The 17,772-nt window shown below is 42.1% G+C and overlaps 1 protein-coding gene across 2 annotated transcripts in view; it reads left to right on the forward strand.

Moving 5' to 3' along the window:
- SNX24 (sorting nexin 24) overlaps positions 1-9,236 on the forward strand; it is a 74,488-nt gene extending 65,252 nt beyond the window's left edge. Inside the window, exons 4-8 of one of the 2 annotated variants that reach the window (XR_011854131.1) lie at positions 3,907-4,001; positions 5,524-5,556; positions 7,124-7,188; positions 8,094-8,666; positions 8,710-9,236. Coding sequence is in view for 1 of the 2 variants with exons in the window: in XM_072141303.1 (XP_071997404.1) it covers positions 3,907-4,001; positions 5,524-5,556; positions 7,124-7,188; positions 8,094-8,164 (264 nt within the window). In the remaining variant the exon portion in view is untranslated. Of the gene's footprint in view, positions 1-3,906; positions 4,002-5,523; positions 5,557-7,123; positions 7,189-8,093 lie in introns of both variants that reach the window. The other variant, XM_072141303.1, reaches the window with a different exon arrangement.
- The last annotated feature ends 8,536 nt before the right edge of the window (positions 9,237-17,772 follow it).

Genomic DNA, 17,772 nt, shown 5'->3' on the forward strand with positions numbered 1-17,772 from the left:
TCCTTGCACACTGTAACATCCTTTGAAGAGGCTCTGGGAACCGCCCCAGTAGCCTTTCTGGCTGATCGGCATCATTTTAAAAGTTGATGTATGAGTAAGTGTTCCTGGTTTATTCATGCTTGATATTGATGCTAGATTTTCTTTGAAATATATGCAGGTTGAATTTAAAGGGTGGTCCTACTGGTACTGTAATTTTTTTTTTTTTTAAATCACACTGATTTTGCACAGCTTACATTCTGTTGCTTCCCAGGTCCTGCTGGTCTCTTTGCCTTCTCTCACGATGACAAATTGGAAATGTCCAAAATAGCATTCTTTGTAAGTAAAGACTGGAGATGGAGGTAGAGGCCAGTAGAAACAGGAAAGAGCCAGAACAGAAGCAGATCAATTGTTTGTTTTTTTTTTTAATTTTGATATTTTAATTTATTTGCACTGTATCATATATAGCTGATAGCTGACCCTAGTCCGGGAGCAACACTTTTACTTATATTGTGCCAGCTAGACTGATCCCTAATGCCAACCATAGTAATTGGTTAGTAACAACCCTCATCATCAACCTACAACCATCATGACTATCCTCTCGCTGTGGTCATGATTACTGATACTGCCCCTTCTAAGTGTGAATTGGCTATATTCTGTGTTCGGGCCTGCTTACAAAATAGCAGAATATTGTTGTCCATTTCAGGCTTAAAGTAGAGCTGACCTGAATTTATAGTAAAATGGGTGCAAACAATATATATAATATGCAAGATACAATAATCTACTATCAAATTCCATCATGATAAACCAGGGACACTTACTCATAGATCCAGACACTGTGGCTGTGGTAATCTTATATTTGTTATCATTGGCCTCCTTCCTTATAAAATCAACTTTTAAAATTATTCTAAGGAGTCAGAAGGGCTCTGTGGGGGCTTTACAAGAGTCCCTCCATGCTGTAGTGTCAGAGGCTGTTACACTGTGCAAGGGGAAAAGTGCTGATGGAGCATGGGGAGATGAGACAATGTAACAGCCTGTGAAGCAGCAGCACAAAGAGCCTCTGGTAGCGGCCCTCTGCTTCTTCAGCACTTCCCCCTCCTTCTGCTAGATGTAATCTCACTGCATTAGAGGAAGTGTCAGCACACAGTGGGAGGGGAACATGGTCCTTGCACACTGTAATAGCCTTTAAATCTGCAGCACGGAGAGCCTCTGGGAACCACCTTCCAGCTCATTAACATCCATTTTAAAAGTTAATTTTAGAAGGAAGTAGGCCATAGATGATAAAGATTACCACAATCACGGTGCCTGGATCTTTGACTAAGTGCTTTATCATGCTTGATTTTGATGGTAGACTTCCTTTAATAGGGTGTCCTGTCCATATTAGAACCTTAAAGGGGTTTTCCCACAAAAGAAAATTCTCACATTTCAATCACCTAGTGATGTTAACACAAAAGAAGATAATTTAACAATTTTACTCAGCTGTTTTAGCTCCTATCACTCAGTGAAGGTCAGTGTAATATTCCAGGGAGTGGGCGGGGACTCTCTGAGCACACACATTGGCGGTCATTTACTAAGGGCCCGATTCGCGTTTTCCCGACGTGTTACCCTAATATTTCGGATTTGCGCCGATTTTTTCCTGAATTGCCCCGGGTTTTTGGCGCACGCGATCGGATTGTGGTGCACGTGATGGAAATCGGGGGTGAGGCCGAACGAAAACCCGACAGATTCGGAGAAACCGCCGCATTTAAAGAAGTGTCGCTCGACACGCGCTTACCTGCACCAGGCATAGTATCGTGAACTCCGGGGGACCCCGGCGGACTTCTGCGCAGCAGCGACACCTGGTGGACGTCGGAGGAACTGCCTTAGTGAATCGCCGGAAGACCCGAATCCACCGCAGAGAACGCGCCGCTGGATCGCGAATGGACCGGGTAAGTAAATCTGCCCCATTATGATCCATCTAGTTCTATGGGGTGACAGCGTGGTTACATTATCAGGGTACAAGGTGTCTATACACTTTTATCTGGTTTCTGACATTGTATTAACACACTGACACAGAGAAAGGGAGATGAGAAATGATGAGATGCATGAGATGCCTATTACACGGAGGCATGACAGACAGATGTTGACAGACTTTTACACTGTAAGCACTGCTACATCTCTGTTCTCACAGATATGTGCCTGACTCCCCCTTCCCCCCTGATCACTTATCTCCTTGTAGTTTGCAGCTTTTCTCTGCTCAGGATGAGCTGGCAGGAAGTAATCAGTGAGTGTCTCTGAACTCCGTGCAGGGGGCGTGGCTACAGGTTCAGAGCAGAAAGACACACACACAGAAATTCAAGATGGCGGCCACCCGACCCTAAGGGTACATTTACACAGCCGTATGCCGCTGTGCGTTGGAGAGGAGGAGGAGGTGACCCCTCCCCCCTCCATAGAGAAAAGCGGTGCATGGCCGCACACCTGGGGAAAGATAGAGCATGCTGCATCCTGCATGCTCTCTTTCCCCGTGTAGGGCGCGGAACGGTGCCACATATGTGTGGCACCTTACCGCCACCATTGCCGTCTATGGGGATGTATATGCGGACTCAAATTTGCGGCCACATATACATCCCCACAGACGGCCATCTGAATGTACCCTAAGTCAGAGGTTACGGGGTTGTGTCTAGGGGCAGCTGAAATTGTATACACCAGGACTGATAGAGACAGGTTGGACTATCTGTGAAATGCTGTATTTTTGTTAATAACAGTGAATTGGAGAATGTGTTATTTTCTTATCCTGACTGAGTACATATAAGAAACTTGTCTTTGTGGGAATACCCCTTTAATGTACACGGACACATTGACATGTTATAAGATGTTTTAATGCCTTGTCTTGAATAGTGTAACTTTGTAACATTCTAGGGTTTTATCTGCCTTCCATAAGTTCCAGGGTCACATTTATAATGTCAGGCCATATCACAGCAAATGCCTTGATGGTAATTTAGAGAAATATCAGGGCTTAGCCGCACAGCCATGACAATGAGATTGGTGGCCTGTCCTTTGTCATTCTCAGATATACTATAGATGTGGCCAGTGCATCGTAAGCTGATCTGTCAAACTAAACAAACAACTCACATTGTTAACATTTCCTAAATCTTGCATTAATAAAACCAGAGTAAGTCTCTGAAACCACAGGAGATTTCCTCTTTCTCACAGCAATGATGGATTGGATTCCTTCAAGGCTGAGTAATGAAATAGCCTTAACTATTGAAACGCAACATTTTGTTTTCTTTTTGCATTCTCCCTTGCAGAAACACGAGTTAACCTTTACAATGACATAAAAAAATAACATTTACTTGACATTTTTTATCCCAGATAAATACAATTTGGTAATTTTTTTTATTGTGTCCATCACTAATGGTCTTGCCCAAACATTGATAGCTTATCCTAAAGATTTCTATGTATGTCTGGTACTTCAGCTGTCCTGGCACGAACCCCACTGCATCTTGGGGTTGAGGCCGTACTAGAGGTCAGACCACCACTAATCTGAAGATAAGGCATCAATATCAAAAAACCCAAAACTCCTGAATATTTACATTGACCATTGTAAATAAGTTTACCATGAAATAGTATGTCCCTTCCGTACATCTAATCGGCCAATACCTTCCTACAAGGAATCTGCAATCCTTACAAGACCTTCTGCTTCCCTCCCCTACTAACTGCTTGCTGTCCCCCACAAGTTTACAACACGAAATATCCCATCTGCTATGCTCCCTCACCTAGTGTGTTCATCCCCCCTCACAGGCTGGGTGTTCCTTCCACTTGTGTCCATACAGTATTACCTATTTTTGCATGTTTTTATGTAATGTATGTGAACCCCCCTATTAATTGTACAGCATCATGGAATTATTAGTGCTCTGTAAATAATTAAAACATGTTTTTTTTTTTATTTAGACTATCATTTATGAAAATGAAGAACTTCCTAAAATATTTCTGGACTTTCTGAATGTCCGCCATCTGCCATCTTTGCCAAAAGCTGAGAGTTGCGGGTACCGTATTCTGTTTTAATATTACATTGATGTAATAGTGAACATATATTAAAGGAAATCTACCACAGAAATCAAGCATGGTGAACCAGGGTTTGAGGGAGCAAGGGGAGGGGAAGTGCTCTTGCACAGTTTAACAGCCTATAAAGCTACAGCATGGAAGGGCTGTAGGTACATTAACATAATTATAAAAGTTTATTTTAAAAGGAAGAAGGGCATGGATGACAAATGTAAGAAGATTAATTAAGTCATGATGCCTGGATCTATGAGCAAGTGGCAATTGTTCATGATGCTTGATGTTAATGGTCGATTTTCTTTAAATCTAATGCAAATGGAAGAGCTGTCTACAGTAACCAACCATAGAACAGATTTAATGTTTTAATGGACCCCTTTAAAAATATAGTGACTAGCTGAGGGCCTACTATGGCCTAGTAGCTGAGGGCCTACTATGGCCTAGTAGCTGAGGGCCTACTATGGCCTAGTAGCTGAGGGCCTACTATGGCCTAGTAGCTGAGGGCCTACTATGGCCTAGTAGCTGAGGGCCTACTATGGCCTAGTAGCTGAGGGCCTACTATGGCCTAGTAGCTGAGGGCCTACTATGGCCTAGTAGCTGAGGGCCTACTATGGCCTAGTAGCTGAGGGCCTACTATGGCCTAGTAGCTGAGGGCCTACTATGGCCTAGTAGCTGAGGGCCTACTATGGCCTAGTAGCTGAGGGCCCACTATGGCCTAGTAGCTGAGGGCCCACTATGGCCTAGTAGCTGAGGGCCCACTATGGCCTAGTAGCTGAGGGCCCACTATGGCCTAGTAGCTGAGGGCCCACTATGGCCTAGTAGCTGAGGGCCCACTATGGCCTAGTAGCTGAGGGCCCACTATGGCCTAGTAGCTGAGGGCCCACTATGGCCTAGTAGCTGAGGGCCCACTATGGCCTAGTAGCTGAGGGCCCACTATGGCCTAGTAGCTGAGGGCCCACTATGGCCTAGTAGCTGAGGGCCCACTATGGCCTAGTAGCTGAGGGCCCACTATGGCCTAGTAGCTGAGGGCCCACTATGGCCTAGTAGCTGAGGGCCCACTATGGCCTAGTAGCTGAGGGCCCACTATGGCCTAGTAGCTGAGGGCCCACTATGGCCTAGTAGCTGAGGGCCCACTATGGCCTAGTAGCTGAGGGCCCACTATGGCCTAGTAGCTGAGGGCCCACTATGGCCTAGTAGCTGAGGGCCCACTATGGCCTAGTAGCTGAGGGCCCACTATGGCCTAGTAGCTGAGGGCCCACTATGGCCTAGTAGCTGAGGGCCCACTATGGCCTAGTAGCTGAGGGCCCACTATGGCCTAGTAGCTGAGGGCCCACTATGGCCTAGTAGCTGAGGGCCCACTATGGCCTAGTAGCTGAGGGCCTACTATGGCCTAGTAGCTGAGGGCCTACTATGGCCTAGTAGCTGAGGGGCTTCCACATTTAGTTGCCCTAATGCACAAAGTAGAAATGTTACAATACATGATAATGTAGTAATTACTTTTGTTTCTTTCAGATCCATTGAGGAAATTGATTCTGAAGACACTAGGTAGGATATTTATTTTATTATATTTCCATATACTATTCACTGGGACCAACAAATGATTCTCCATAATGCCATTTAGACCTTATGCATGCTCTTATGTACCATCATAAGACTGGTGGGGTGAATTATTTAAGATGATTGGTACATCGCCGATACTGTAGCCTAGATAGGACAGATGAGAAATAAGATGTTCTGCTATATGTATGTATGTATGTGGCTAGACCATTGTTGTGCAAGATAAATCTTTGGAGAAGTCATGGAAGTTAACTAAAGACATTGCCCCACAGTCCCAGAACTCACCCTAGTTAGACGAAAAGTGAATTTTAACTTTTGAAATGAAAAAAAGTCTTTTTTTTTTTTCTTTTCTTAACCGTGTAATTACTCTGTATACAGTTCCCAATGTCTACACCACACCTTCATGTTAAATAGGCAAACAACCACAACAACAGCCCCAGTAAAGGCATGTTAAAATACATGGCTGCTTTCTTTCAAAAACACTGTCACGCCACACCAGAGTTTGCAGCTCCGCTATATCGAAATGAATGAGGCTTACTAGTAATACTGCACGCTACCCATTGTCAGGTGTGTTTTTTGTAAGAGGAAGCTATAATTTATTTTCTATATTTTTGTTCATTATGTAATTTCAGAGCATTTCCCAGTGTAATCCATATGTTAATGAGGCAGTTAGGGCAACGAGAAAGTGAAGCATTGCTATTGCTGCCCTCTCCATTAGATGAGCGGGAGATTTGTCCTGTAAGAAGCATGGGGCTGACACTGGAAAAATAAGGAAATGTTTTAGACAGGAATAGCAATGCTGAGGACACAACCTTGGTGCACCAACGCCTCATTAGCATATGGATTAAACTGGGAATATCTTGGAAATGTCATAATGGACAGAAATTAATGAAGATATGTTTGAAATCACAATGCATTTCTCTGAAGGTGGTAGTCTCCTTTAGCATCGCAGTTTATGTTAACAAACTAATAAATAATAATTTGGGGCAGGTCTACTAAAACTGTGTCAAAGTAAGAGATTGCAAAGTTAGTTCACACAAGTTCATACAGTGGATTTAGAACAGTGGCTGATTCTTAATGATAAATGTATTGTCTTTTTGGTTTACAATATTGTTATTAAGGCCACATCCCCTTTTCGTACAAATGTAAACGGCATCTACAATTCTCCATGTGATGCAAAGCTTGTCAGATAATTTTTTGCATTATTCCATGTAATTCTATTTTGAAATAAAGCTTGTTTTCTCATAATCTATAAGGGGGGCCTGCATAGTTCAGAGCTGAGTGAAGGACAGCAGCCATCCAGAGCGCCCCATAGACCACCTTTCTGTAGAGTGTGTAGATGCATACGATGCTCATGAGGTCTAAATGTAATGTAGTTATAATAAAAGATGATTGTAATAATTGTACCCAGCACATGTGACGCATATGATGCTCCCTGTGAGCTCAGCGCCTATTAGCGCACTGCAGTCTCCTCTCATCATCTTATTGAAACTAGTTTGTTGTATTTTCTGCTTACCATTTGCGATGCTGATTCTTGTGTTTTTGACCTTTCCAGCAAACTGTCCCACCAGCCCGTGCTGCTATTCCTAAGGGATCCATACGTCTTGCCTAAAGCCAACGGTAATCAGACCTGTCATGTGTTAACTGCTGTTTACTGATCCCTCCCAGCACCACAAATTATTACTAACACTGCACCACCGCGTCACATTTCATAACCCAATGCGAGTACAAGAGGAACGGTTACCTATCCTACATTATACCTTATTGCTATCACTATAATGTTAGTTTACAAAATGTACATAGGAAATGTAAAATATATAATTATCGTATAAACAAATGAGAAGCACATGGTCCAATGTAGGGTAGTATAGTCATATGTTAGGTTAGGTACAATAACCAGGTGGGCCTCAACCACTAATAGAATATCTTTATGATGCTTTTGCTAATGCACCACATGGCTCCAATGTAAACCAAAGGTGTGATACAGAGGAACACATACACAAGGTGATATCACCTCAGACACATGCTATGTATGTCCATTCTAATCCCCAAAGTTAGTATACAGAGAAAAAAGGAAATCTCTGTGACAAATGAGGAAGGAAAGGCCTACGAGTTTCAGGCATATAGAACTCCCTTAGCCACCATGACTAAGAATTTTACTGAACCCGAATTTTATATTCTTTGACCATCTTTATATTCCCCAATTATTGTAGAATATCCTCCTCTTCTGATCGCCATTGTATAGGGGCAGATTTACGAATTAAGTCTCATAGAAAGTGATTATTTTGGGGCATCTTTAGACTACTTGGGCTGTATTTGGAAAATTGCTCTTGTTAGATGTGTTTAGGAGTTTTTGGGGTTTGGCGGCAATAAAGTTTTTTTCTAATAAAATAAGCTAAATGGCGACCACTCATTTATTGTATTGTGAAGAACTTCAGAGATGAGGAGCGCCCTGGAGTTCTGTTCTGTATGACAATTGGATATAGTGCTGTTCTGTACTGACAATGTCCTTTCTTCCCACTCAGACCTTGCAGCCAATGTGGTGATTGAGGGAGTTCTTCATGGTATATTTTACCCACATCTTCAGACCAGCTAGAAGCCAGATATCGTCTACACTATCCATCCTGAAGCAAGTGGAGCTGTCAGGAGGATAATCCGTTTTCATGAGTGCTTGGCCGTAGAGGCGGCGATGAAACCTGCTAAACCGTGTACTAATTTATTTATTGTTTACTAAGGAACCTAATAAGGGAGAGGCCCATTTTACCCAATGTCTTCATGGTACATTATGCCATTGTAGTTGCCAAATAGATAAGCATATATCTGTACATATCAAAACCATATAGAAAACCCAAGTCTCAGGTGCCACAAGCTTCGTGTCCAGGTAGTTCCTAAACTGAAGTTGCCCCTGTGCTTCATCTCCTTTAAGAGCAAGATCGATTCCAGGTATCTCTGAAGGATTGTAGAGCTGATTTCTAGACCTATAGATTGCTAAATAGATCTGAAGGCAAAGCACTTTCATTTAGGGCCATTGGGATGTATTCACATGTGGCATGTTTGTGGCAATATAATTTAGTGTCTGTCCTATTCTTCATAATGAGGCTTTTAGTTGCCAAAACCAATAATGTAGAACTGTTTTATTAGGCTCAGAAATTTCAGAACAAATCTCCTACATATGTATTCACCATTGGGTAGGTAAAAGATCTTATGGTCAATCTCCCAAGGAGCATTTCTGATGTGTAGTGCAATATTTTTACCTTCCAAGATTTAGTTGTGTAATTTTGTAAGGTCAGAAAGGGAATAAATGTTTGGATTACTGATGCCAGTATAAAGTACTTGGTCTTGAGCCATTTTCTGTAACTGATGTGTAGATTTTTCAATAGGATATTAAAGGCATTTCCCCAAAACCCAACTTACACCCTAACCAGACTAAGAGGCTAGGAGAATAGTGTTTGATCACTGGGAGGAGACCCCTCCCATCAGAAGAACTAGGGTCTCATGTACCCTGATTGCTTAGGCTTTGGGGTGCCACAGAGGAGGTAAGTGCACTTCTTGACCTTGCCACGCTGGACCACTTTTTGTTCCAGTGTTCGGTGTTACTCGCCAGCATTCAGACCTGTTCGTGAGTTAGTAAATAGGTTGGGTTTTTTAAAGTTGATACCTGCTGCTTAAAGGGGTATTCCCATCTTGGCATTTACATTTAATTAAATTAATTTGCCTTATGTAAACATTTCTTCAATTGGATGTTAATAAAAAAAATGTTCCTGTGTGAAGATAATTTCTCATAAATGTAGCCATGTTGTCCCTTAGAAACAAGATAGCTTCCTCGGATACGACCACGTCACATTTTGGCAGCGGTGGCCAGACTTGCGCTATTGAGTCCTGCCGGACCATGTGGATTCAGCAATCATTACCACAGGATGTCTATGTTATATACAGTAACTCCCGGACATTTTATATACAATAACCTTTTGTTTCTTTGTGCAATCACTCCAGCAGAGGTGGCCGTATCCGAGGAAGCCATCTCGTTTCTAAGGGACAACACGGCAACATTTATGAGAAATTATCTTCACACAGGAACCTTTTTTTAATAACATCTAATTGAAGAAATGTTTATAAATGGCAGATTAATGAAACTGAATGTGAATGCCCAGACGAGAATACCCCTTTAACTTTCGTTAAAACTCAAAATTAAGGGACATATTCGACTTATTGAGGACAGATATTTACTCACTAATTTTAATTTTAACTTTAATTTTCCAGTCTTTTGTCTTCGTAGAAGTTATATCTATTGTACAATAAAGTTTAAAGAGGCTGTGACACAAGGGACACTTATCCCCTATCCAGGCTTGACATATCATTGACTGTAACTTGCCTTTATCGGGATTACACGATAAAAGGGAATCTGTCATCAGTTTTGACCATGTAGATATTGTCGCTGGAGATCCATGTTACTTTTGGTGTGTTGATAGTTGTTAGTAGCAGCAGCAATGTGAGACTTGCATTTATATTTGAGGATTGTGGTTGGATTTGGAGCATTAAGGGGCACTGGTGTGTGAGGTCTCCTCTACTGTATCAGGCTTCTGTTTAAATACTATACAATTACTACAATTACCCAGGGGAAATGGCCTTTGCCGGGTCCTTGAAGAAATCTTGCAGATCAGTGCTCCAATTACATGTACAATCCTGAAATATAAATGCATTTTAACAGTTCTGCTGCTACTAACAGCACACACACAGATACAGTCACCCAGATCTCCAGGACCACTCTGCAGCTTTGTATTTTCAAAACCTCTGACATATTCCCTTCAGAAGAAATTTTAAAAGATGCATTAAGACCATTTGATCTCAATGCACCCCTGCCACATTGGCACCTTAGAAGTTGGAGCAGTCCTGTTTCTAAGTTGGCATGGTTATCATTTGTGGACAGCAGGGAAGCCACTGTGCATACTTATCAGAATAAAAGATAAGCCCTTCAAAATATTCAGCATTTATTGAAGGGATTACTTAAAGGAAAGCCAAATCAAGCAAGATAAACCAGGGACACTAACTCATAGATCCAGGCATATTAAAGCTGCTTTATTGGGGGGGGCTCTAGAAACACCCCCAGGAGCCCTTCAGGCACATTGTCATAATATTATAAATTTTAAATGGAAGGAGATATAAGGAGATTACCACAGTCACTATACCTGGATCTATGAGTAAGCGTCCCTGGTTTATTATGCTTGATTTTGATGGTAGATTTTTTTTTTCAACATTTGAAATCGTCTCATAATGGTGCAAAAAGTAAAAGTTTCCTGACTAATTTGCATTTCTCATTCTGCTGGTTAGCAGTCTCTGTACATCCAGCTCCAACAGTGAGATCCGTAAATGGACTTTTGATCACTGCCGCCGATAACTTGCTCAGCTTCAAGGGATTAGAAGGGTATTTTATAGTTTTACACCATTTTCAGAGTAATTTATTTGGGTATATAACCTCTTTAATGTGTCTGTAAGATGGCCTGAAATAAACAGGTAATCTGAGGACAGAGACAGTCACCTGGGTGCAGCTATCTGTTTGCATGGACTTTGTATCCTGATCATAAACTTAAAAAATGAAGGGAAATTCTAGAATTATATTTTTATTATCGGAGACGGATACAAAGTAACCAATGATTGGTAGCATTTTTTCTTGAAATTCTGTGGATTAAAGGGATTCTCTGAAACTGGTACTAAATGTATATTTGCTAGGATATAAAGATTTGGAAAACTTGTCGATAGAGATTATAACTACATAGAACTGTGCCATAGCAGTATATAGACATGCACTTGTGTAACGTATATGTGAGCAGTATAGTAACACTACTGACGCTGCATGAGAGATTCAGTATTTTTCAGTACTCTATATCAGATTTCATATTTTTTGTACATTATGTTTTAAATAAGGCATGTTATTATTGAATAAAAGAACAATGTTAACCACTACAGAATTATCATTCTATTAATATTATGTATGTGCGTTTTATGCTATCACAGATGTGGAAGAACAACTAGACTTGAATTTGCTGTAATAAAAATTTACTTCAGGAATTGTCTGTGGAGTTTGTAATCGAGTAACAATGACCTAGAAATGCTAGTTGGAGGTCAGTTCCTACTAATGGAATACCCAGCAGCACAGCAGCCTCCCCCCACTAATGAAATAAACCCAGCAGTCTCCTCCCCCACTAATGGAATACCCAGCAGTCTCCTTCCCCACTAATGAAATAAACCCAGCAGTATCCTCACCCACTAATGGAATACCCAGCAGTCTCCTTCCCCACTAATGAAATAAACCCAGCAGTATCCTCCCCCACTAATGGAATACCCAGCAGCAGCAGCCTCCCCCCACTCATGGAATACCCAGCAGTATCCTCCCCCACTAATGGAATACCCAGCAGCAGCAGCCTCCCCCCACTCATGGAATACCCAGCAGCATCCTCCCCCACTCATGGAATACCCAGCAGTATCCTCCCCCACTCATGGAATACCCAGCAGTATCCTCCCCCACTAATGGAATACCCAGAAGTCTCCTCCCCCACTAATGGAATACGCAGCAGTCTCCTCCCCCACTAATGGAATACCCAGCAGTCTCCTCCCCCACTAATGGAATACCCAGCAGTCTCCTCCCCCACTAATGGAATACCCAGCAGTCTCCTCCCCCACTAATGGAATACCCAGCAGTCTCCTCCCCCACTAATGGAATACCCAGCAGTCTCCTCCCCCACTAATGGAATACCCAGCAGTATCCTCCCCCACTAATGGAATACCCAGCAGTCTCCTCCTCCAATAATGGAATACCTAGCAGTCTCCTCCCCCACTAATGGAATACCCAGCAGTCTCCTCCCCCACTAATGGAATACCCAGCAGTCTCCTCCCCCACTAATGGAATACCCAGCAGTCTCCTCCCCCACTAATGGAATACCCAGCAGTCTCCTCCCCCACTAATGGAATACCCAGCAGTCTCCTCTCCAATAATGGAATACCCAGCAGTCTCCTCCCCCACTAAAACATAGAACTGTACAGGAAAGATAAAAGTATGTTTGCCATGTTCTCTTCAGTCTCTGTTGGAACCTGTCACCAGTGAAAAAGAGCCCACTGGTGATAGGTTCCCTTTAACACATATTTAATACAATATCAAAACAAAAAATTTTCACCAACTGCATTTCAAAAATGTTTTTAAAAAGTTGTAGCCGAAATGTAAGTTAGCCCCTGGACCTCACTCAGTCAGAGCCTCTTAATAATTGTGGCGCATCACTTAGCAGTAGGGGAATATATCAAGACTTCTGTAAAATCATCTTGTCCAGGTAAACTACTCACGTGTTCAGCATGATATACATACATTGAAAAGAAATGTGTACACGGAAGAAGTGTTTCTTCATACAAGCAGTTATGTACCATCGTAAAGTGATGACAAAGGTGCCTATTTAGCTCTGTATTATAAAACCTATATGAGTATGAAAATAACACTTGAGCAGATGCTGCACAGGATATGGGGGATTCAGTCAAAATCTGCATTGGAAAGCCTGACAATAGATTTTGACCTGTATTTTCTGCTGGAAAAGAATTCATTGTGGGGTCCCTGATACTTTGCAGGCCATGATAACTTGACAATAGGTAATAATACATGTACTGTGCATTTAGATGGGGTATTCACTTACTGGCAAATGAAACAACTTTGTAATGAAATGTTTCTGTTGATTTTAAAGGGAGTTTACCAACAAAGACCATATAGATTTATAGATGCAGAAATATAAAGTAGATAGCGAGATAGATCTGAGAAAACAATAGAAAGTCCTAAGCAGCACAAGAGAGGCAGCACTCCTGATGGTAGTCCGAAAGCAGGGGGTCTTTATTCCATTGTGCAACGTTTCGGTGCTGCAGCGTCTCTTCCAAGCATAATGTGTGTAAAACACAATCACATATTTATAGGACAGCCTCTCTCGCCATTTGTCAGCGGATGTGGTATACAATTAGTGTCAAAATACATAAAAAGATCATAAGTAATTTATCCAAGTTTATCCATTTATACAGGCGGTCCCCTACTTAAGAACACTCGACTTACATACGACCCATAGTTACAAACGGACCTCTGGATATTGGTAATTTATTGTACTTTAGTCCTAGGCTACAATAATCAGCTATAACAGTTATCAAATGTGTCTGTTATGAATCTTTAGTGTTAATATTGATTATTATGACAACCCAACATTTTTAAAATCCAATTGTCACATAGACCAAAAAAGTTCTGGCTGGGATTACAATGATAAAATATACAGTTCCGACTTACATACAAATTCAACTTAAGAAGAAACCTACAGACCCTATCTTGTATGTAACCCGGGGACTGCCTGTATATGTATACATTGTGACATATAATGAAAATACATAGTGAATGTGTAAGGCAATCATATAGATAGATATTAGAGATATAGATGATATAGATATATACAGTAGAAGTGAGATAGAAAATCAATTGGTTGATAGATAGATAATAGATAGATAGAAGATATACACTCACCGGCCACTTTATTAGGTACACCTGTCCAACTGCTCGTTAACACTTAATTTCTAATCAGCCAATCACATGGCGGCAACCCAGTGCATTTAGGCATGTAGACATGGTCAAGACAATCTCCTGCAGTTCAAACCGAGCATCAGTATGAGTAAGAAAGGTGATTTGAGTGCCTTTGAACGTGGCATGGTTGTTGGTGCCAGAAGGGCTGGTCTGAGTATTTCAGAAACTACTGATCTACTGGGATTTTCACGCACAACCATCTCTAGGGTTTACAGAGAATGGTCCAAAAAAGAAAAAACATTCAGTGAGCGGCAGTTCTGTGGGCGGAAATGCCAGAGGTCAGAGGAGAATCGGCAGACTGATAGAAAGGCAACAGTGACAGCCACCCGTTACAACCAAGGTAGGCAGAAGAGCATCTCTGAATGCACAGTACGTCGAACTTTGAGGCAGATGGGCTACAGCAGCAGAAGACCACACCGGGTGCCACTCCTTTCAGCTAAGAACAGGAAACTGAGGCTACAATTTGCACAAGCTCATCGAAATTGGACAGTAGAAGATTGGAAAAACGTTGCCTGGTCTGATGAGTCTCGATTTCTGCTGCAACATTCGGGTGGTAGGGTCAGAATTTGGCATCAACAACATGAAAGCATGGATCCATCCTGCCTTGTATCAATGGTTCAGGCTGGTGGTGGTGGTGTCATGGTGTGGGGAATATTTTTTGGCACTCTTTGGGCCCCTTGGTACCAATTGAGCATCGTTGCAACGCCACGGCCTACCTGAGTATTGTTGCTGACCATGTCCATCCCTTTATGACCACAATGTACCCAACATCTGATGGCTACTTTCAGCAGGATAATGCGCCAGGTCATAAAGCTGGAATCATCTCAGACTGGTTTCTTGAACATGACAATGAGTTCACTGTACTCAAATATCCTCCACAGTCACTAGATCTCAATCCAATAGAGCATCTTTGGGATGTGGTGGAACGGGAGATTCGCATCATGGATGTGCAGCCGACAAATCTGCGGCAACTGTGTGATGCCATCATGTCAATATGGACCAAAATCTCTGAGGAATGCTTCCAGCACCTTGTTGAATCTATGCCACGAAGAATTGAGGCAGTTCTGAAGGCAAAAGCGGGTCCAACCCGTTACTAGCATGGTGTACCTAATAAAGTGGCCGGTGAGTGTATAGCTAAATTGGTAGATAAATGGTTAGATAGACAGATGTATAGATAAGACAAATTATAGGAGATAGATAACTAGACAGATAGATGATAAGCATCTTCACCTGGGCATTCAACCAAGGGGAATTAAAGGAGCAATAAATCCTCTACCCACAAAAGTCCACATGCAGGAGGCCCCTTTAGGATAGGGGGCTCTGGGCAGATGCTCAGTTTGCTGCCCGCTAACGCCGACCCTGGGGGAGGGTATGGTGAGGCATTTGAATGCAGAGATCAAATAATAAAGAAGTTTGAGGAAACTCGCACAGTGTTCACCAGTTTCACAGTCCTATCATAAGAACATTGCAGCTTGTTGTGATGTAGGAAGGTGCAAGGTGTGATGGACGGTAGCTCTGTGTCACTAAGGTTTCTGCTCTTGGTAAAATACACTATTATTGCTGGTATATATGTAGCATTAGGCCACTGACACATTTGTTATGTTAGTATAGCTGCAATGCAGTTAGTCCGGGACAGGTTTTTCTGGAGCTCTAAAAGTGCTGGGCGGGATGGCTGCTCCTACGTTCCAGGTCGGGGCAGACATGCCTGATGTAAAGCCACCAGGTAGACGGTGGTATGGTTCCCTACCCATGAGTGAAGCACAGTGGACCAGTGTGGATGTGTGAGCCAGAGCTGGGTCTTGCTGTATTGGAAAGCCTGAGGACAACAAAGGTGCAACTAACTCTATGGGGGTCAAAATATGGACTCTACATACGTACTGTATAATTTGTTTTTCCGGCTGGGGCAAGCCTTTGATTTTTTTTCCATTTTTGCTGTTTTGTCTTATGCCAAAACTAAAGACAAGAATTACTGTACATCTGAAAAAAACATTCTGCTTGGCATTACTCTGAAAGCTTACCATTTCAGCTGAACCCCACAATGGTCAAAACAGCTGATAGACACCTTCTTGCAAGAGAAATAAAAAAAAACACATGTGGTACTAAGTTCCTGTAGTAAATAGACTGCACTTAACTTTTTTTTGCTGAGCTTCTTGAGCCTTAGATTAACTCGATGCTGACCACCCAGTTAATTCAGACTTTGGGCTAGAGTTTGCATGACCACATGGGGGACATAGTAAGTTGTAAAAAAATAAATAAAAATAAATATATATATATATATATATATATATACACACACACATTAATATTTTCCAATAAAATAGCATAATATCTACTGCTACTCTATAGAAACAGCATATCAGTCACCCTGTTTGTCTAAGATTATACATATTATATATCAAAACATCCTTCGCACACTAGGGAATTCGGGACAGGACGAGGCAGGCAATTTTGGTAGGGGCTCATTTGCATATTGTTAAAATTCAGGCTATATGAGAAAATTACATTTCCTTTATTTATAAATTTCCTTTATAAAATCTGAAGAAAAAAACATTCTAATTACCCCACCTTTCCCAAGAACACACATAAAAATTTAAAATCATAAACATATTAGGTGTCACCAAGTCCCAAAATGTCAGATCTATTATAATATCAAAACAATTATTCCAGGCTATAAACCCAGTAAAATAGTGCCTAAGTGTCCGAATTGCCACTTTCCTCCAATAAAAATATGAATAGAATTGATCAAAAGGCTGTACAGTTTTCAAAATGGCATCAATGAAAACCTCATCCCATTCCATAATCAATGACAGATGGCACAGCTCCATACATAAAAAAGTTTTGTGTGTCAAACCAAGACTTTTTTGAATTGGTTTTTGAGGTGTCCTCTTGACCACACATTGAAAGTTGTAAAAACAAAGGCCATCAGAATATCTGACAAAAGTGTGATTCACGGACCCTTAGTAACTAAACCCCATTGTGTCACGCCCATCACCTATGTCTCCTGAGCCGGAGCTCCCAGCGAAAAACACCATTCTTCTGCTTCAGCCCAGGACCTGCCGCTGGCTAGTCACGCTCACACTGCACATCCTGAGAGGGTTTTATACAAGCTCAATAGTGTTACTCAGTGAATCTCAGCAGGGCTGGGGCAAGGCATTTTGATGCCCAAGGCAGAAAAGCAAAATAGCCCCCCGCTATATTTATGTAGCCCCAGGCTACATGCCCATCAGTTTATAGGGGGCCGACACAGGTAGCCCCCACACATGTCCAGAATATATAGCATGCCCCACACGTGCCCAGCAGTATACTGGTAGCCCCCCCACACGTGGCCAACAGTATACTGGGAGGAGGCAGGCCCAGGAGGCACCTGGGCCTGACAATGGAGGCAGACAGCGGTAGTATCACTGCCTGTGTCCAGTGATCAGTAATGTGTGTGTATAAAGACGCACACTGCTGATCACTATGGAGGGCTGGGAGATTCACAGAGCTGGTAGGCAATCGCCCCCAGAAGCTCAAAGCTAATTATATGCCAGATCCAGCCTGGCCCTGGCTGTAGTTAATGCGCCATATTAAGTGTGGAATCGTCCATATTGTAGTATTATTCAAAGTCACACAAC

This window comes from Engystomops pustulosus, chromosome 1 (assembly GCF_040894005.1).
Source record: "Engystomops pustulosus chromosome 1, aEngPut4.maternal, whole genome shotgun sequence".
Taxonomy (NCBI): domain Eukaryota; kingdom Metazoa; phylum Chordata; class Amphibia; order Anura; family Leptodactylidae; genus Engystomops; species Engystomops pustulosus.